A 21587-nucleotide genomic window follows, 5' to 3' on the forward strand; every position below is an offset into this window, starting at 1 on the left:
ACAAACACACAGGAGGATGAGAAGGCTGGTCCTGATATCCATACCAAACTTATTTGTACCCAGAACTAAAAATAAAATTCTATTTTATTATCTGACTTATACATATGTCTTACTTGTTTTTTGAAAAACAAAACAAAACAAAAAAAGACATCAAGTAGCTACTGAAGTTAGTTCTCAGACCACCTACCTCTCCAGGGTGCAATCTATCCCAGTTTTCATTAATGTATGTCATAAGCTCAAGTTCAGAATCAAAGTATTTCTTCTTATGAATAACACTTAGGTTGTAAAGGCATAGGTGTGCTATATCTACCCTGGAATCCAAAAATAATCAAATACACAAAACAATGTTTTTAGTTACTGCTAAGAAATCAGTTTCTTTATAAAACAGTAATTAAAATGCAAAGAGATTTAGACGGATAGTCATATCCACAATAAATCACTACATATAAAAATAACTAGAAAATAGTGACTAAACATTCACTTATCCTGAATAGCAACTATAAACTAGAAAATATAGAATTACTTCTTTTTTTTTTTCTTTTGAGACGGAGTTTTGCTCATTGCCCTGGTTGGAGTACAATGGCACAACCTCGGCTCACTGCAACTTCCGCCCTGCAGGTTCAAGCGATTCTCCTGCCTCAGCCTCCCTCAGCCTCCCGAGTAGCTGGGATCACAGGCGCCCACCACTATGCTAGGCTAATTTTTTGTATTTTTAGTAGAGATGGGGTTTCACCATGTTGGCCAGGTTGGTCTTAAACTCTAGATCTCAGGAGATCCACCCACCTCGGCCTCCCAAAGTGCTGGGATTAGAGGCGAGAGCCACCGCACCTGGCCACGAATTACTTCTGAAAATGTATTCAAAGAGGATCTGGCTTTAAAAAAATATAACTTACAATCAAGATTTTTGCGTTTTCACTTCCGGATATAAGCTACAGAATATACCATACTTAACCAAACTATCTGATTCATGGGTTAAATCCTAGCTATTGCTAAAATATGTAAAATACAACAAAGATCTGTAAGTACTTACTGTAAGCATTTTATTAGTAAACCTCTAAAATTCATCACACTTCCAATACACAAGAATTACTACATTGAAGCAGAAATTAGCATATCTGTTATACCTATCTCTCTTCTACTATATGCTATTCTGAAGTTCAAAATAACTAGAAATATGAGTAAGAATTTAGAAGGTCTAAAGGATATCTGAAAGTTTCATTTATGACATTCAACACTGAACAGCCTTATTAATTTAGCAATACAACTGGATGTTACTTAGTGAAGATGACATCAGGCATGAGGGTAAATAAAAGAAATAAAGCCAAGCATAAATAACCTATTTTTACTTAAGGGAGTAAATGTATATAGAGTTTCAACTTGTAGGTTTAAGAAAATGGCTTTTTTTCTTTTTTGAACAGAAACGTCCACACTTACCACTGTAATGGTAGACGTTTGAGGTATTCTGGTCCAGAACTGCAGACAGAGCATATAAACGTATAAAATCTAAGGGAAAAAAAAAAGAAGAGAAAGATTTATAGTGAGTAATCAGATAAAACTATTACAGCTAATATTCACTGAGTGAATAACCTACAGCTGATATAAAGACTGATACTCAAAACAAAATATAATTTAAATTACAATGCTTTCTATGATTGAGGGAAGTTCTTTTCCAATAACAAATAATGAAACAGTTCATCTGTGAAGAGAAAGGATCTTTTTTTTTTTTTTTAACCACTAGAGACCTTCAAAGGTCACACACAGACTCACACATACTCATAGTTTACTAATCGATCGCTTGTGTGTGCCAGGAATTGTGATGGCTGCTCCCATATACATCGTTTAATTCAATGCTCAAAATAACGTAATAAGCCCCAAAGGGACAAGTGAACTTCCCTAAGGTCAGAAAGAAAATTAAGTGGCATAAGCCAAGATTTAAAACCAGGTTTTCAGATGTCAAACTTAGTGGTCTAGCTTTTTGTTCCTGGAGCTCATGGTGCTACTTTGCATTCTTCTAATATAGAAAGTACATTAAGTCTGCTTTTACAAACTTTTTATATCTAAAGTATAGTTGTGTCTTTAACAAGGCCCTGTGGTCTTTTCCAATTCTAATACAATCCCTTTGAGGTTCTTTAAAGGAAGACACCAAAGAGAATACTTTAGAGTACTGTGGGTCAATAGGAACAAATATAATCACTGACAATACTTACAAGCTTTCTGGAATAAAATCCAAAAGCACAAAAGTTATGTATATTTTAAGTATATTATTCAATATTTTCCTTCTGAGACAACCCCTTTCCAAATCACTATTGAAACTATCTTTAGGAAATCTGAAATCGCAAATATAACCACAATTAAAAAGTGACAAAAATCAGCTAGTAAAGTTCAAATGCCCTTCTCACCTGTCTCCAAATAGCATTGGCTTTTGAAGGCATTGCACACAAGCCTCATGAAACCACTGCTTACATTTGCAGCACTGTAGCATCTTTAAATACCAGCTATTAAAAAAAACAAAAAAGTTAACGTTAAAATTCCTGTTTTAAGGGAAAGTTTCATTTCTTAAAAAAAAAAAAAGTGGCATAATCCACAATACTGTTCTAATTAAAGTATCACATTTCTACTATACTTACTGTAAATATTTCCGTTCCCAAAAAGGCTTATAATATCGGCTATTTCATCCCTCTTCTCTCTTTTATTCACGAAATTTTATAAGCTTTTGAAAGATACACCTACTACTTCTAGTCAAAAATGCCTGGCTCCTACACTAGTAAAATGAGCTCTGTTAAAACACAAGCCTAGGCTATTTTTTTTTTAAGAGGCAAATATTGTTATGCTGTCCAGGCTGAAGTACAGCATCATGACTATGGCTCATGCAGCCGCAACCTCCCAGGTTCAAGTGACCCTCCCACCTCAGCCTCCCAAGTAGTTAGGACCACAGGCATGCAACACCAAGCTCAGCAAAAATTTTTTTTTTTTTTAAGTAAAACTGGGGTCTCCCTATGTTGCCCAAGCTGGTCTCCAATTCCTGGGCCCAGGCCTGTCCTCGGCCTCCCACAGTGCTGGGATCACATGCGAGAAACACCATGCCAGGCCTCTTGGATTTTTTTCACATCAATTCTCTAAACCCTAGGAGGGGTCAGATTCAGAGGTATTGTTGTTTGCCCCAAATATCAAATTGCCTTAGGCAGCTTTCAGATTATAAACATTCTAGTTTATATCTTTACTGTGTTTCTATTATTCTTGTCAATATAATAAAAAGAATATAACGATTTAATAAACCTGCTTAACATTAATATAAATCTAACCTAAGACTCTACCAGGTAAAAAGGCTTTTTGACAGGTTTAGCTGTATTTCAGTGTATGGTCTATAGATCTGTTTGAGAAAGCTAAAGATGCTAAAATTGAATCTTCATCTAAGAAATATATCTTCTCTTTTCAGTTAGGACATGGATTTTGGGTTTAAGAGATAGGGCTACATTGCTATACTGACCAAGCTAGACTTCAGAGTTCAAAGGATCCTCCTACCTCAGCCTCCCAAGTATCTGGCAGTACAGCTACACACCACCACACCCAGCTAGTATGTGGTTTTGATACGGTTATCTTTATTTGAAAATAATAAAAGGCACCATTTCCAAACAGAGGTATACCTTGATTCAGTCTATCAGCACTATTTTTCTAGGTTCATGTGCTCACCTTACGTCTCTGTGTCACATTTTGGAAATTCCCATAACATTTCAAACTTTTTCATTACTATTAATATTATATCTTTCATGGTGATCAGTGGTCTTTGATGTTATTACTATAACTATTTTGGGCCACCAAAAACTGTGCCCACATGGATGGCAAACTTAATCACTGAATGTTGTATATGTTCTGACTACTACCAACCAGCCAGTCCCTATCCCTCTCCCTCTCCTCAAGCTTCCTGTAACTTGAGACACAACAATATTGCAATTAGGCTAATTAATAATCTTACAGTGGGGGCCAGGCGTGGTGATCATGCTTGTAATTCCAGCACTTTGGGAGGCCAAGGTGGGAGAATCACTTGAGGCCAGGAGTTGGAGACCAACATGGACAAATAGCAAGACTCCATTTCCACAAAAAAATTTTAAAACTAGCTGGGTGTGGTGGTACATGCCTGTGGTCCCAACTACTCAGGAGGCTGAGATGGAAGGATTGCTTGAGCACAGTTCAATGCTGGAGTGAGCTATAACCATGCCACTGCACTCCAGCCTAGATAACAGAGCAGGAACCTGTCTCAAAAAAAAAAAAAAAAAAATCTTACAATGGCCTCTAAGTGTTCAAATGAAAGGAAGAGTCACAAGTCTCTAAATTTAAATCAAACATGAGGAAGGTATGTCAAAAGCCAAAACAGGCTAAAAGCTAGGCCTCATGCACCAAACAGTTGGCCAAGTTATATATGCAAAGAAAAAGTTCTGGAAGAAAATAAAAGTTCTACTCCAGGCCAGGGTGGCTCAGGCCTGTAATCCCAGCCAGCTTTGGGAGGCCAAGGTAGGAGGACTATTTGAGGCCAGGAGTTCAAGAACAGCCTGAGCAACATAGCAAGAACCTGCCTTTACAAAAAAAAAAAAAAATACCTTTTAAAATTAGCCGGGTGTAGTGGCACATGTCTGTGGTCCTAGCTACTTGGGAGGCTGAGGGAGGAGGATCACTTGAGCCCAAAAGTTCAATGCTGCAGTGAGCTATGATCATGTCACTGCATACTACAATCTGTGCCCTATCGCTTTAAGAAAGAAATGAAAATACGTAGAAGCAGTAATCTGTCTGTGAAAAAATTCCGTGTTGATTTTATGTTTTAAAAAACTTGTCTTTTCCTCTTCCATTCAAATTATAATATTAAATATACCATTTTCTAAATGGTCAATCACATTAAATATGACATTCAATGAAACTACTGATACTGGGCCCCTGCAATAAATGTTTTCCCTCAATAGTTAACTTTATGACAATATTTATAATTCACTTTAAATTTCCAGAATATAAGACTTATACACATATTTTTTAATGTGTGGATATGATAAAAAACTAGACAAAAAACAATTTTTTATGAAAATAATAGATTTTCCCCCTTGTTTTCTTCACTGATGTGTTTGTACAGTTGCAATTCAGCATCACTCACACAACATAATCAAGAAAAATAGATAAGGCAAGCAAATAAAAATTACTTAAAGGGAATTACATAACTATATTTACTTACTCTCCAGGGCCTCCACAATAGCAGTAACACTGCTGGACATTGGTTTTATGACCTGCATCCCATTCAAGGTCTGCCACACTATAGGGTAATGTCTGCTTCATGACTTGCAATGCTTTCGCATTTGGTCCTTTCTTAAGCGCACCACCCCTCTACATTAGAGGAAAAAATGTGAAAGAGTGAAGGCTAAAATTTTAAACACAATTCTATACTTTAAAAATGACTCTGACACTTCTGGAGAAATTCCTTTCCAAACTTTTACCATATCACAAACTGTCTGATTAATAATAATCTCTATTTTTCTTTTCTTCTTTCAAATTACTGCACCAATTCCCATATTACTATCATCAAGTAAGTGAAAGCATCATTAAAAAGTCACTTAAGCATCATTAGTCAAATAAATAGCACCTCTTTCTACCCAGCATTCATTGCTCATTTCATTCAAACTTTCAGTGTACACAATCATCATGTTGAGAATGTCTTACAGATTCCATCAAGGCGTTAGCCCAAAACACTTAAAATATACCTTTGTTGTTGTTGCAAAAACACACTGCCGACAGAGCCATTTTTCATCTGAATCAATCACACTGGAATCAATATGAGGTGTGTGACACAACTGATGATATCCTTAATATCAAAAAAAGCATAAAGCAAATTCTATTTCATTAATACTTTCAACACAATTTCAAGATGCATTTTAGTAGTATTTCCTACATTAACATAATTAATAAACAGCATAATAATTTCAAATTATCAATGTAAAGTATTTTTACTCATTAATCTTCAACATAGGCATTCAGTATGTAACAGCTTTTCCACAAGATTAAAAGAAATCATGTTACCTTGGCCACACTTGTCACATATAACCATTTCATTGGGAGCTTCTGAATACTCTTCTTGACATATTGTACAGACCATTTCCCCACTTCCAGTGGCTCCTAAAATATTTAAAACACATTTAAAAAGAGACATAAAAAATTCCATATAACAAAACCACTTTTATGACTCAATAGGCAGCACATATGGACAATGTTTGCTAAGTATATTATAATGCTTCACAAGACAAAGTACACAAAATGGTATCTCTCTGTTCTCTGTGTTCTTTCTACCTTTAACTTAACATGCCTGTCTACTTTCATAATTTAATCTGCTTTTTAGCAGAAGGCATAATTTAAACTGCTCTCAAGCATCTTCCCTTATTACTCATTTCTCATATTCTCACTCTTAAAGGTGAAGGTGGAGATGAGGGATGGGCAACAGCAGGTAGAGGAGGTTTGCGAACACTAGAGCTACTTTATAGAATACTTATCTATTCATGTACATACATTCACTTATCCTACACCACTAATATCATGAAATTAAAGAAAAAAAGCAAGGAAGATATGTAAACTACCTCTTTCTCTCTGAATTCAGAGCATTTCCTTTTACTTACTAATTTATTAAACAGGTTGAACAGTAATTATTTAATCTCCAGTTTCTGAAATCTGAAAATATGGTATCCAATAATGTACCCTAACAAAATACCATTGCAACGAAACTTTGGGGTCCTACAATTAATTATTTTTTTTTAGCAGAACAAGTGAATTATTTCTTCCTTTGACATTTTTATTCTAAAAAAAAGTCACACAAAATTTATAATACAATTTACCACCCTAACACATTATCATTTCCAGTATTCTCGTCTGTTTCAATAGAGTCAAATTCACAATACACACACTTTATGTACATAACAACAATAGAAACTTACAATTTTGTGCTATGGGCCAAGCACTGTGTAGGCTCTTGATATATTTTGTTTAATCCTACAACTAACTTACAAATATACTATTTACAGAGAAGAACTGAGGCTCAGACAAAGTAACTAACCCAAAGACCCTGAGAAAACATCAAGACTAGTATTCAAACCCAGATGTGCCAAAATCCATGCTCTCTCCACTACAAGATGCTTCATCAATACTACCTAATATTTCTTCTATCAAAAGCATTTTTCACACAGCTAGTTTTCAAAATTGTTAAGTTCTAATAGCTGCATAGTATTACATCTAACAGAAAGAACCCAATTTACTTCATGATTACTCTACTCTCGGACATACAGGTTACCAACTGTTTTTCTTTTTTTGGAGAGGGGGAATCTGTCTTTTGTATTTCTCCTATTTGCTTGTTTTGGTCTCTCATGCTCCTGCTTTGTTTGCTTCCTTTTATTTTTCCCCTCAGATAGGGTCTTGCTGTGTCATCCAGGCTGGAGTGAAGTGGCACAGTCACAGCTCACTGCAGCAGCCTTGACTTCCCGAGCCCAAGCAATGCCCCCACCTCAGCCTCTCAAGTAACTAGAGCCACAGGCGTGTGCCACCATGCCTGTCTAATTTTTTTTTTTTTTTTGTAGAGACAGGATCTCCCTGTGTTGCCCAAGATGGTCTCAAATTCCTGGGCTCAAGCAATCCTCCTGCCTCTGTCTCCCAAAGCACTGGGATTACAGACATAAGGCACTGAGCCCAGCTGTTTGCTTCCTGGTACACTTCATTGAAGGTGGTCTCCCATAGCTTCTGGTTTATGGTTCCGGTCAGGAGAGCAACCAGATTAAGCCTGGGAACTCTCTGTGAAAATTTACAATTCCCTGGAAATGGAATGACAGCCCCCCTAGGGTAGGTGCCTGACCTGACTGACACTCAATGTAACTACCTGGACTAATGAGAGGGAAGGCAATTCCTCAGAAAAGGTGGGTAGTGAGATAGTGACCCAAGAAACAATCCCGAAGAAACTGGGAATTAACTTTTACTTGTGAAATCAAACATATATATATATATTTTTTGTTACCATCAAGTTTACAAGAACCTTCCTACAAAGCTTAGTAATCTTCTATAGTCTCCCTTACTCTAAATCCAATTGACTAGAAAGCCTTGGCCACTTCATCTTAGAAATACCAAATTTATTGTTGTTGTTAAAATAAAGCTCAGGAAACATTTTTCACCTAGTATTTTTTGAATTATTTCTTATGAATAAACTCCTAGAAATGAGTCTATTAGATCATTATAAACTTTTGCACTTAATGCAAATGCTAAACAACCAAAATAGAAACTTACACTGCCACCAGCAATGCAAGAGTATATCATTTCACAGAAACCAAAACAGCATTAGATGCTAAGATTTAAAACCCTCTTACATTTATGTAACAGTTATAACATGATATATTTTACCCTGTTCACTACTAATATTTTTTATGTAAAATTTTTAAAAGAAACTCATTCGATAAATATAATTTATTAAGTTTTGAAATGTATTACTGGCAGGTTTCTTACAGGGAAGAAAACTACTAAACCCACTCCTCACTGAAATATGCCATAACGCAGGTTTCAGATTCATTTATTCATTTTTATAGCAACTACAAGTTTCATATGTGCTACTATCAGGGTGCTAAGAGTTAAATGACCAGGAGCAATCCTTTGTAATTCCAGGAACAGCAAAAGGAACCAGTGAAGAAGGAACAACCACAAAACATTAAACTGACATACTGGGTGCGGCACTTGTAGAACAGGAAAGGACCCCTCACACAACAACTTTCTATCTCTAGGTAACACTGGTTTTCTTCTTTTCTACCACTTTTAAAAGCAAAGAAGGAGAAGCAGAAAGGAGGAAGTGGACAAAAGGATGGACAGACCTATTACATTAAATCCACAGGAAACTCCAAAACATCTTTCAAAGCTGAAAGAAATACAAAGCTAATGGAAGGGGAGTAAAAAGCAGCATAACATGTTTCACTGCTATTACAGAGAGACCTATGTTTACAAAATAATGAAAAAAGAATAATTTTGTGTGCAGGGTAGTAAGATCTGCTCGATATTAGTAGTGTTGGAGATCTCCTATCCCTTTAAATTTTATGAGTCACACTTTTCTCTGGCTCCTCAATTTCAGATTCAAAACGTAATTTTAGTCCTTTAAACTTATCAGTTCAGAAACCATAAAAAGTTTCTCTAGAAAAACATTTTACCACAGTTAAAGCTACTTAGTTCCCAACCTAAGCCCTGAGTAACAACTATATAGATGATAATTAGAACATTTCCATTCCTTTACCAAAACTTTTTTATTCTTTAAGAAACATTAGGAGTAAAGTCAAGAACTAAAACACAGCAGAAACCTACCATAAAATTGTACTTGGTATTCAAATATAAAACCCAATCGTTAAATACTTTGGCAAGGTATCTACCCTTTGGGGAGAAAATTTATCTCTTTTCTATGAGAATACAGAAAACACAGGTCTTAGTATAGGCCTATTAACCCAGCAACAGGAAAACTAAAAGTAGGGCTTTAATGACACCTAAAATACTCAGGTTTTCAGTAAACATCGGTAATTTTTAAAAGTACTTTGCATGAAAGAGGTACCTGGAAAAACATCTATATTTAGCAGATGCTAAAAGCATGAAAATAATCATAGTTTCTAATAATATAGAAATCATCACAAGAAGCATACCTATAACCAAACCAAGGCATACTTGTATTCATTTTTATTGGCACACAAATATAGCCTCATTTTCCCATTTAAACATAAAAAACCCATAACTAAATGGTAATTTTAAATCACTCTTAAAGAATATTTCTATTATTCCAAATCAGTTTTATATGTCCTAATTTCCCAAATCAACTGACAAATAGTATGCTCCCAATAAACACTTGCTTTCTGCAAATATAAGCAAGTAACAGTTGAATTGAATCCCAAACTGTTACTGAGATTAGATTAGTTACCAAAGATTTTTCTTCAAAGTTCTTAGAAGGGTCTTAATATTGCTTACAGGTATAAATTACTGATGCATCTGTCCTCTAGAGTATTCTTGTTCTTCTTATGGTCTATAATAAAGACTATGCTGATTTTTTAACTTCTCCTCAGAAGTAATACTGAGTTATCTAAATACACTGTATTCAACAGAAAACATCATAATATGACAAGTTGAAGAAAATCAAATTTTAATTTAAATCATGTTCAAGAGAAATAGTAGCACCTGCCTGTTTGAATGTCCTTCCAGAGAACCCAGGATTTAGAACTGTCTTCAAATATGATGAAGCAGCTCTGTTTCAATATGTTTATCTGCAATACAGAGAAATACTTAACGGTGATCTCTTAAAATTAAAAACATGAAGTTAAATTAAGATTATTAAATGCTTACTGCAAAAACAGCAAAAGATACATTAAAGTAACTTGCCTTTTTGATAGTGCCAAGATAAAACAAGCCATCTGACCATCTAGCTAGGACATCCTGACCCTCTTCAAATTTACATGCTGGCTTTTTGGCTTTATGTCCATCCTGTAAAGACAGCTTGGTCAAGGATGTTGGGGTCTTTTGGTTTCGACGTAAAGGAGACCGCTTGTGGACCAGTGAATTACCTGCCCCTGTAGAGTCTCTGTTTAGAGAATAAAAGACCATATATAAGACTTACTTATAGAGCTTATTTTATACCAGTGGGATATTTTACATGTTATTTTATATGTTAAAGCTTTTCATTTGTTAAAAACCTTAAGACAAAGAAAAATATAAAAAGTACCTCAAGTCATAAATACTCTCAAAACAAAGCAGTTTAAAACAAAATGATAACAATTCTCAATATCCATTCACTGCCTACTCTAAGTGAGGCCAAGACTCAGCAAACACTCCAAGATAACACATTCAAGGTAGCTGTCATCAAAATAACAGCTTTATGTTGAGGTACGCAGGCCATGGTCATGAGCAAATAATGTCTTGAATCTCAAGACTGGGTTTAGTTAAAGAATAAAAGTGAATTACATTTTAATCTCTTGATTATGCCACATGCAGTTAAGACACATTAACCAGTGACTTCAAGGGATAGCTGGGTGTTATTCATACTTTTCACACTCAAAGGAAGGGCAGTCAGGACCTTCCCCTTACAGGGAATCACTACTGAACTGAGCAAACATGCAGACTGAGAGTTAAAAAAAAAAAATTGATAACCAGCAATTTCATTAAATTATACACAAATAGAAAGTACACTATAAGGCTGGGTGCGATGGCTCATGCCTGTAATCCCAGCACTTTGGGAGGCCGAGGCGGATCACCTGAGGCCAGGAGTTCAAGACCAGCCTAGCCAACATGGTGAAACCCTGTCTCTACAAAAAAATACAAAAAGTAGCCGGGCGTGGTGGTACACACCTGTGATCCCAGCTACTGGGGAGGCTGAGGCAGGAGAATCATTTGAACCCAGGAGGTGGAGGTTGCAGTGAGCTAAGATCACACCACTGCACTCCAGCCTGGGCAACAGAGCAAGACTCGTCTCAAAAAAAAAAAAAAAAAAAAAAAAGGAAAGTACACTATAAGAGTACTTAAAGGCAAAAAAAAAAAAAAGTAACATTAAATACTGTGAAATTACATTATAACTTATGTATTAGACATTCTATAAACAGCAAAGCATACCACCATCAACTTTCTTAAAAGTAACAAAGCAGTGCTTGGTTTCACTTCTCCAAATTAGATTTTTCACTATTAAACATACAGTGACATGTAAAACTAGATAGACAATAATTCTAAAAATAGCATAAAAGTTTAGTAAAAATAAAATGAGCAGGAAAATTAAAGAAAAAAGTTTCAAAAAGTTCCTAAGTATTAGGAATATCTACTTTCAATACCTAAAAATACAGAAATTCTGGGAAACCCTGTCAGATGCTAAAACATGGATGAACCCTGAAGACATTATGCTAAGTGAAATAAGCCAGACAAAATGGACAATTATTCCACTTATATGAGGTACCTAGACACTCAAAAAGTCAGAGATGGAAAACAGAATGGCGACCAACTGCTAGGAAGAATGGGGAGCAGGGAGTTAGTGTTTAATGGGTACAATGTTTCAGTTTGAAAGAAATACATTTTAAAGATATCCAAAGAAATAACTGGTACCTTCCCAAATTTGCTGAAAAACATTATCTACACATCCAAGCAGCTCAACAAATTCCAAGTAGGATAAATGCAAAGAGATCTACACCCAGCCACATCATGCTGAAAATGCTGAAAAGCATTTTCACATTTTCACAAAATGCTGAAAAGCAAAAAAAAAAAAATCTTGAAAGCAACAAGAGAAATACAATATATCACGTACAAGGAAACCCCAATAAGATTAACAGTTGACTTCTCATCAGAAACAACAAAGGCCAGAAGGCAGTAAGATGACATATTCAAAGTACGCAGGCTGCAGGGAATGGGTGCTGTCACCAGAGAATCTTATATCCAGCAAAACTATCTTTCAAAAATGAAGGTGAAATACACACTCCCAGATAAACAAAAACTGAATTTGTTATTAGCAGAGACATCTTACAATGAATACTACTATGACTGAAATCAATAAACCCAGAAAGAAATTAAAATACATGTATGTACACACACACACACACAAAAGAACACCAACAAAATTATAAAATACAGCATAAATGCATATTCCCTCCAAAGCAAGTATACAAAACAATATGTACATAATTGTTAGACCCATAATATACAGAAATGTAATATATTTGGCAATAATAGCACAAAGGAAGTGTATAGGAGCAAAACTGTTTCAACTGATTCAAAGAAATGACACAAGGCCAAGAGCAGCGTGGCTCACACCTGTACACCCAGCACTCTGGGAGGCTGAGGCAGGAGGATTCCGAGTTCAAGAGTAGCCTGGGCAACACAGGGAGAATGTCTCTAAAAAAATTAAAAAATAAAAATTAGCCAGGCATTGTGGCATGTGCCTGTGGTCCCAGCTACTCAGGAGTCCGGGGTGAGAGGACTATATGAGGCTAGGAGATCGAGACTACAGTGAGCTGTGATTGTGCCACTGCACTCCAGCCTGAGCAACAGAGAGAGAACCTGTCAAAAGAAAAGAGAAAAATGGAAGGAAGGACAGACACAAGATGCTAACTTGAATTTACAGGAACAAACAAAAAAAAATGGTAATTAAGGTAAATATAAAACATAGATTGTCACTTCAAGAAAATACCTGCCTTATGCAGAACTCAATGGCTGTTTCAAGTAAAAATGGTGTTCCATGAAAAAGCTGCTAGTTCAGCTGGCAACTCAAACAATGGCACAAGTGCCTTATGCCATTTCTACTTTATCACACATATTAAAAACCTGGCCGGCACGGTGCCTCATGCCTGTAATTCCAGCATTTTGGAAGGCCGACGCAGGTGAATCACTTGAGGCCAGGAGTTCAAGACAAGCCTGGCCAACATAGTGAAACCCTCTATCTCTATTAAAAATACAAAGTTAGCCAGGCATGGTGGCACGTGCCTATAATCCCAGCTACTCAGGAGGCTGAGGCAGGAGAACGGCTTGAGCCTGGAAGGCGGACACTGCAGTGAGCCAAGATCACACCACTGCACTCCGGCCTAGGTAACAGAGCAAAACTACGTCTCAAAAAAAAAAAAAAATTCTTAAGTGAAATAAGGTTTGGGGGTATGTATATATATACACACATATATATGTATGTGTGTGTGTGTGTGTGTGTGTTTATGTTTTTTACTGTTAATACACAACGAAGAATACAAGTACAGTTAGATGCCACTGCCTTGATTCATGCTAAGGCACAAAGCAATTTTATCTAACATTGTTTTTCTGTACCATAGTCAGTTGTGAGGAGAAGGCACTTTCGGTAGTGTAATTACAGGGGTTAAAAAGTTTAAATGTCTGACAAGATCAGTGCAAGAGAACATAAGTAAAAATGCAGGAAGAATCACAATGAATTCTCTATCATCAGGGATGCTCAAGGAGAGGGTAATAATCCTCTTTCTCCAGAGTTTGAAACAATTTAATGCCTTCACAGTATGGGAATAACTCTATTAGCCATCAACTTTGAAAAAAGCTTTAAGGGGCAGGGTGCAGTGGCTCACACCTGTAATCCCAACACTTTGGGAGGCCGAGGCAGGCAGATCACCTGAGGTTGGGAGACCAAGACCAGCCTGACCAACATGGAGAAACCCCGTCTCTACTAAAAACACAAAATTAGCCTGGCGTGGTAGCGCATGTATGTAATCCTAGCTACCCGGGAGGCTGAGGCAGGAGAATCTCTTGAACCCAGGAGGTGGAGGTTGCAGTGAGCTGACATCACGCCATTGCACTCCAGCCTGGGAAACAAGAGCAAAACTCTGTCTCAAAACAACAACAACAACAAAAAAGCTAAGTTCAGTGTTTACTTGACGGATTTTGCCTCCCTTCAGTTAAAAAAAAAAAAAAAAGCCAAAGCCTGAACAATAATTAATCATGGGTGAAAAATGACATCAGTAGAATGCCATGGCAGGTCTCTGTTAAGACCTAGAATCTTCCAACTCCAAAGCAGAAACTGTACAAAAATAAAAATTGCAAACATTCCCAGTTTCATATGCTTTGCGATTACTTCAACAAATTATCCCCTTTTCTCAGGATAGCAAGGTCTGTCTCTGTCTTACTCTCCACCGTACTACTCCCACTGCATAGCACATCCTTAGGTCATAAGGTATAAAACATTTTTTTTATTTTTCTATCTCCTTGTGTTTGTGCTCTGCTTCTCCTAATATTTCTGGTGTGCTGTGTCTCAAATGAGACCTAACCTAATTATAGTTACCCTTGATTCCTTATGCCCCCTTCCTACCACCTCCTCATTTTTTCCCTCCCTTTCACAGCCAAACCCCCAGGAAAAAACTACTGAGATTACCAAGTACCTAATCCTACATTAAACATTCAACATATTCATGGCCAGGCATGGTGGCTCACGCCTATAATTCCAGCACTTTGGGAGGCCAGGACAGGCGGATCACAAGGTCAGGAATGTGAGACCAGCTTGGCCAACATGGCAAAATCTCACCTCTACTAAAAATACAAAAATTAGCTGGGCGTGGTGGCGGGCACCTGTAATCCCAGCTACTCAGGAGGCTGAGGCAGGAGAACTGCTTGAACCCGGGAGGAAGAGGTTGCAGCACCCGAGACCACACCATTGCACTCCAGCCTGGGCGACAAGAGCAAGACTCTGGTCTCAAAAAAAAAAAAAACAAAAAAACCGCACAACATTCAACATATTCATTCACAAATCATTTTTGGGTCCCTATTATGAGCCACATACTGTGCCAGGCACTAGATATATAGAGGTAATTTAATACTCAGAGCACTGCTTTAGAGATATTTTTGCAGATTAGATTTTACAGATCCCTTTTTACATGAGGAAACTGCAACTGCAAGACAGATTGTAACTTGATGAAGTTTACTATAGGATACAAACCAGAGCCAGCATTCAATAAATCTTCTGAGGACCCTCTCATTAGCATTCAACTATGCTTAAAAACTTGCAAGGATCTTGGGGGTCGGGGGTAGAATAAAATTCTCTTGATTCTTTGTGCTCCCTTTCCACCACTTCCTCCTCTTTCCTCCCATTCACAAGCAAATCTCCAGTGTAAATTTATACACACTTAATGTCTCCACTCCTATAGTCTCCTCCCCTTTTTAGTCTTCAGCCCACTTCAACCCACCAACCTCCCCCAAAACAGGGAATGTCCATCTCTTATTCACACTTGTATCCTCAATCTCTGCATAGGGCATGACACGTAAATGGTAGAAGGATTATGCAGAATTTATAAAGTTCAAGTCAAGAAACGCCTATATTTAAGGAGTTAAATTTTTTATCTAACCAATATTTAAGGAGTTTAACTTTTCATCTTTATCTACTTTTTTTTTTTTTTTTGAGATGGAGTCTTGCTCTGTTGCCAGGCTGGAGTGCAGTGGTGTGATCTCGGCTCACTGCAACCTCCACCTCCTGAGTTCAAGCGATTCTTGTGCCTCAGCCTCCCGGGTAGCTGGGATTACAGGTGCATGCCACTACGCCCAGGTAATTTTTGTATTTTAATACAGACAGGGCTTCACCATGTTGGCCAGAATGGTCTCGATCTCCTGACCTTGTGATCCACTCAACTCGGCCTCCCAGAGTGCTCAGATTACAGACCTGAGCCACGGCACCCGGGATACATTTTTAATCTAATGTCTCTAAGCACAAATCATCTGTTTTGCTTTAAGTAAAAAATAGACTCTACTTTCATTCACATTTAAGACAAATACACATCAACCTTTTACCCACATAAACATAAATCCTATATAAAACTGCATTAATAGAGAGATCATTTGTGCCAGGCATGGTGGCTCACACCTTTAATCCTAGCATTTTGGGAGGCTGAGGCAGGAGGATCACTTGAGCCTAGGAATTTGAGACCAGCCTGGGCAACATAGAGAGACCCTGTCTCTACAAAAAAAAAAAAAATTATCTGGGTGTAGTGGCACACGCCTGTGGTCCCAGCTACTCAGGAGGCTGAGGTGGGAGGATCACTTGAGCCCAGGAGGTTGAGGCTTCGGTGAGCCACGATTTCATCACTGCACTCCAGCTTAGACAACAGAGCAAGACCCTGTAACAAAAACCAAAAAATACATACATAAATAACTTGTAAAAGCATTATCTTCTTTTAAAATCTCTGTCCAAAAAAACTTACAGAAAACAAAGCAAGAAAAGAGTACATTACCCATAACGCCACAACTCAAATATATGTAGGATAAACATCATTGTACATTTTCCTCCCCTAAGGGTTTTCCTCTATGCAGTTTCCCCCACCCCATTATTGTCACTGATTACTTCCCTCTTTGCTAGAATGTGACCTTTATTAGAAGCCAAATTAATTCTTCTAATTTTAGAATTTATTATTTCCTTTCTGATTACAAAGGTAAACATGCTGATGTTTAGAATAAATAATATAGAAACATATAGTTAAAAGTGAAAATTCTCCATGCAATCTCCTCCCACAAAAAAAAGTTAATCTCCTGATTTTTCTTATTTGTACTACATATCTATAACTCATATAAATGTTTTTAATAAAATACAGGACATTGTATGTATTGTTCTATAAATTTTCTCACTTAACAATGTATCTTGAACAATGTGATTTCCATCTGTTATGTAAATATAAAATAAAAGCACATAAAATAATCTTTGTATCAGCTGCTAAACTGCTTTCCAACCATTACCCAATGGAGGAACATTTAGGATGTTTCCAACGTTTTACCATTACCCAGTGGAGGAACATTTAGGGTGTTTCCAATGTTTTAACATAAGCAGTAATATAAAGCTCATTCTTCTACATTCCTAACTACGATATAGGATAAATAATAAAGATAATTACTATATATATAACATACTATGTATATTTTTCCTTTTTATAATAGAAAATTACAAATGTAGACAAAACAAGTATAATGAACCAGCAAGTAACATCCAGTTTCAATTATAATTTCTTTTTTTTTTTTTTTTTTTTTTTTGAGACAGTCTCACTGTGTCACCCAGGCTGAAGCGCAGTGCTGCGATCTCGGCTCACTGCAACCTCTGCCTCCCAGGTTCAAGCAATTCTCCTGCCTCAGTCTCCCAAGTAGCTGAGACTACAGGTGCCTGCCACCATGCCTGGCTAATTTTTTTTTAGTTTTTTGCAAAGACCGGGTTTCACTATGTTGGCCAGGCTGGTCTTGCACTCCTGACCTTGTGATTTGCCCACCAAAGTGCTGGGATTACAGGCATGAGCCACCGCACCTGGCCCATATAATCTCATGGCTAATATTATTTCATTTATATACCCATATCTCACCATCCTCATATTATGCATATTTTTAAATATCATAGGTATTGTCAAATTATTCTCCCAAAAGGTACCAACTCACACTGTCACTACACCTTCACCAACAGGAAGAATTATCAGTTTTTTGCTTTTTGACAACACACACTCTATTTCTGTCTGCATCTCTATTAGTAGTAGTTAAAAAGCATGTTTCTCATAGGTTTGTTAACAATTTTTTTTTGAGACGGTCTCTCTCTGTCACCCAGGCTGAAGTGCAGTGGTGCAATCATGGGTCACTGCAGCCTCAATCTCCCGGGCTCAAGGGATCCTCCCACTTCAGTCTCCCAAGCAGCTGGGACTACAGGCACACATCATGCCACCATGCCCACCTGATTTTTTTAAAAATTATTTTTAGCAGGAATGGGAGCAGGTCTCAAACTCCTGAGCTCAAATAATCTCTCCGCTCTGGCCTCCCAAAGTTCTGGGATTATAAGCATAAGCCACCATGCCCGGCCTATTAACAATTTCTAAGTCTTCTGGAAACTGCAGTTGATGTTCTTTGCCCATTTTTAAATGAAATGTTAATCATTTTCATAATTTTGAAGAGCATCTTATATGTTATAACCCTTTCTTCCACATATTGCAAACATTTTTCTGAGTTCATATACTAAAGTGCCATAAGAAACAGACTTTTTGATTGGGGGATCAGTACTCCTTCTGGGTACTCAGTTGACTGTGGTCAGTAGCTACAAAGCTATATCCCTCATCTCACCTCATCTCAGATACAAACTGCCTCTCCTGTTTAAGCAGTCAGGGATTGAGGGGAGGGAGAAACAGGTAGTCATTATACAACGGGCAGTTTAACAAAGTAAAAAGTTTTATGGAGATGGCTCAATGTATTTAATATCACTGAACTATACGCTGAAAATTGGTTAAGATGGGCCAGGCATTGTTGCTCACACCTGTAACTCCAGCTCTTTGGGAGGCCAAGGCAAGAGGGCTGCTTGAGGCCAGGAGTTCAAGACCAGCCTAAGCAACACAGATCCAGGCTCTAAAAAAAATTTATTTGAAATTAGCCAGATGTAGTGGGATGTGCCTATAGTCCCAGCTACTTAGGAAGTTGAGATGGGAGAACTGCGTGAGCCTGGGAGGTCGAGGCTGCAGTGAGCTGTGACTGCACCACTGCATTCCAGCCTGGGTAACAGGGAGACCCTATCTCAAAAAAAAAAAAAAAAAAAAGACCAGCCTAAGCAACATGGCAAGACCACATTTCTACAGAAAATTTTTTAAAAATTTGCCAGCCGTGATGGCACATGCCTGCAGGATCACTTGGGCTCAGGAGTTCAAGAGTGCAGTGAGCTAGAATCACATCACTGCACTCCAGCCTGGGCAAAAGAGACCTTATCGCCTTAAAAAAAAAAAAAAAAAAGGTTAAGATCGTAAATTTTGTTATACGTATTTTACCCCAATAAAAAGATTGGGAGAGAGGGCCCATAGTCACTACCACTGGATCACTGCTAGTGATATACCTTGAAAGAGATTGCCTGGACAAATAAGTTTCTTCCCTTGAGATCCAGTGTTCAAGCCAGTAACTCTTGGTTTACTACCCCACAATAAATAAGACCTTGACTCAAGAACTTGAAAACTGGATGTTTAATTCAAAAAGAGTGTGGCTTAGGGAAAACGGATTAATTCTTCCCAATCCATTCCTCAAATTGCTCTTCTAGTGAACTAAATAAAAAACTATCTGAATTCTTAGTTGCCATCTTTCCCCTGCCCACAATTTCTTCCCTTCCCCAGGAAAAGTAGCAAATATGTGGGTCAATCGCATGTAAAGGATATAATATAACCTAAGAAAAGTGCTATTTTTGGTGAAAACTTTCATACAGATATGGTCAAATTCGTGAGGTCAAACAGGGCCAAAGTAAGGCCCAGGTATAAAGGAAGCAACAGGTAATCTGCTTAAGCTTGGCACTGCATTAAAGCTATGAAGAAGGAATTCTCTTTTATCTCTTGAGATAGGTATGTAAAATGAAGCCTGAAACTGGTTGCCTTCTTTCTGGTTGAGGTTTCCCTGAAAGCAGAATGTCAAAGAGAACCAGGATTGAACCTAAAGGACAGAAAGCATAAAGCAAGCAGCTTAAAGGCCGGCTCTACTCTACTTCTTAGTTCTAGAAACAATACAAACAGCTGGGCGCTGTGGCTCACGCCTGTAATCCCAGCACTTTGGGAGGCTGAGGCGGGCAGATCACGAGGTCAGGAGATCAAGAACATCCTAGCTAACACACAGTGAAACCCCATCTCTACTAAAAATACAAAAAACTTAGCCAGACATGGTGGCTAAGGCAGGAGAATGGCATGAATCCAGGAGGCAGAGCTTGCAATGAGCCAAGATCATGCCACTGCACTCCAGTGTGGGCAACAGACCGAGACTCTGTCTCAAAAAAAAAAAAAAAAATACAAACATAATGCTACATACATGGTTTTTTAGAAAAATAGCAAATATTACAGAAAAAATTAAGGTGAAAATCAATAGTTCCTCACTCTACCACTTCTAATATTCTAGTCTTACTCTCAGAGGCAAGTGGTTTTTTTTTAACTCTTTCAACAATGTCTTCTGAAGGTACCCTCATATTTACAAATAATGTATTTATACTTCTCTTTTTAAATTGATCGACTTCAAATCTGACTTCTTGCTATTGAAGTTGACAATTCACATCTTATGCCAACTCCTATTTCCTACCTCCCATCCTCTACAAATCTTATTATTTTCACTAAATCAGTAAGTTTACTTATTGTACAATGTGTAAATATTGGTCACTGCAAAGATAAGTGGTCTACCCTTATCAAATATTCTTATTTGCTTTCAATTTTTCCCAAAATTGCTTAATATATCCCTTTGTTGCCTCCTGTTTCAAACTGTCAATGATAATTTCAAATCTTTTTTCCACATGTAACTCCTGCTTCTGAAGCTCTCCATGTTCCTGTGCCAATCTAGAATGACTATCCTCTAAGCCTTGCCCTTGTCATCTTGGAAGATCCCCTTGTCACTCTTGATTTCTAGATCCCATATTCTTTTGCTGTAGCAGTGGCTTACAACAGAAGGCTGTATAAACTTTGTATATCTATTTCAATCCCATCCTCACAATTGACCAATACTTTCCCAGATACAGAATTTAATGTTGAAAATGATTTTCCCTCGGAAGTTTGATAATATTCCTCAACTACACTCAGCATTCATAACAAAAAATCTGAAGCCACTCTGACTTTTACTCCTTTATAAGTTACCATTTTTTCCTCAGAAAGTTTCTAGGATCTTCCTTTACCTTTAATGTCTTAAAATTTCATAATGATGTGTCTAGGCATAAGGTCTTCTTTCAATCATCCTGTCCAGCCCTTGGTAAATCCTTTCATTTGCTTTTCTGTTTATCTTAGACTCTCCTTTGATGCAGCAGGCTTTCCTCAACTATTTAGTGGTACTTAGTTGTCCACTGACAGTTAAGATTGAGGTTATATAAACCTACATGGGATCTCTTTACTTGTGATTCAGGATTTGTAGAGAGGTGAGCTTTGCCTTAGTGTGATCAGATAGGGAGGCAACACTTAGACTGATAAACTCTGCCAAAATATGGAGGTCTTTCTTCAGGACCTTATCAATGTAAAAACCCACTCTATATCCTTTACCTGAGGGGCTAGACAACTGGGTATAGGTGGGTAGTGTCTATCTGTTTACGATATAGACAAACATCCCCCCCTTACCATCTGTAAATGTTATCCTCTCAT

General features: G+C 37.4%; 1 protein-coding gene across 4 annotated transcripts in view; it reads right to left on the minus strand.

Moving 5' to 3' along the window:
* Positions 1-21587, minus strand: part of MTF2 (metal response element binding transcription factor 2) — a 60290-nt gene that overhangs the window by 18219 nt on the left and 20484 nt on the right. For 2 of the 4 annotated variants that reach the window (XM_023230981.2, XM_023230980.3), the window contains exons 2-9: positions 10405-10603; positions 10208-10289; positions 6055-6150; positions 5739-5839; positions 5216-5364; positions 2400-2495; positions 1435-1503; positions 188-311 (exon numbers count right to left, since the gene is read on the minus strand). In XM_023230981.2, the coding sequence (XP_023086749.1) occupies positions 188-311; positions 1435-1503; positions 2400-2495; positions 5216-5364; positions 5739-5839; positions 6055-6150; positions 10208-10289; positions 10405-10603 (916 nt within the window). The remainder of the gene's footprint in view (positions 1-187; positions 312-1434; positions 1504-2399; positions 2496-5215; positions 5365-5738; positions 5840-6054; positions 6151-10207; positions 10290-10404; positions 10604-21587) is intronic. The other 2 variants (XM_023230982.2, XM_023230984.2) reach the window with 2 other exon arrangements.

Source organism: Piliocolobus tephrosceles, chromosome 1 (genome assembly GCF_002776525.5).
Source record: "Piliocolobus tephrosceles isolate RC106 chromosome 1, ASM277652v3, whole genome shotgun sequence".
In the NCBI taxonomy this organism is placed as follows: domain Eukaryota; kingdom Metazoa; phylum Chordata; class Mammalia; order Primates; family Cercopithecidae; genus Piliocolobus; species Piliocolobus tephrosceles.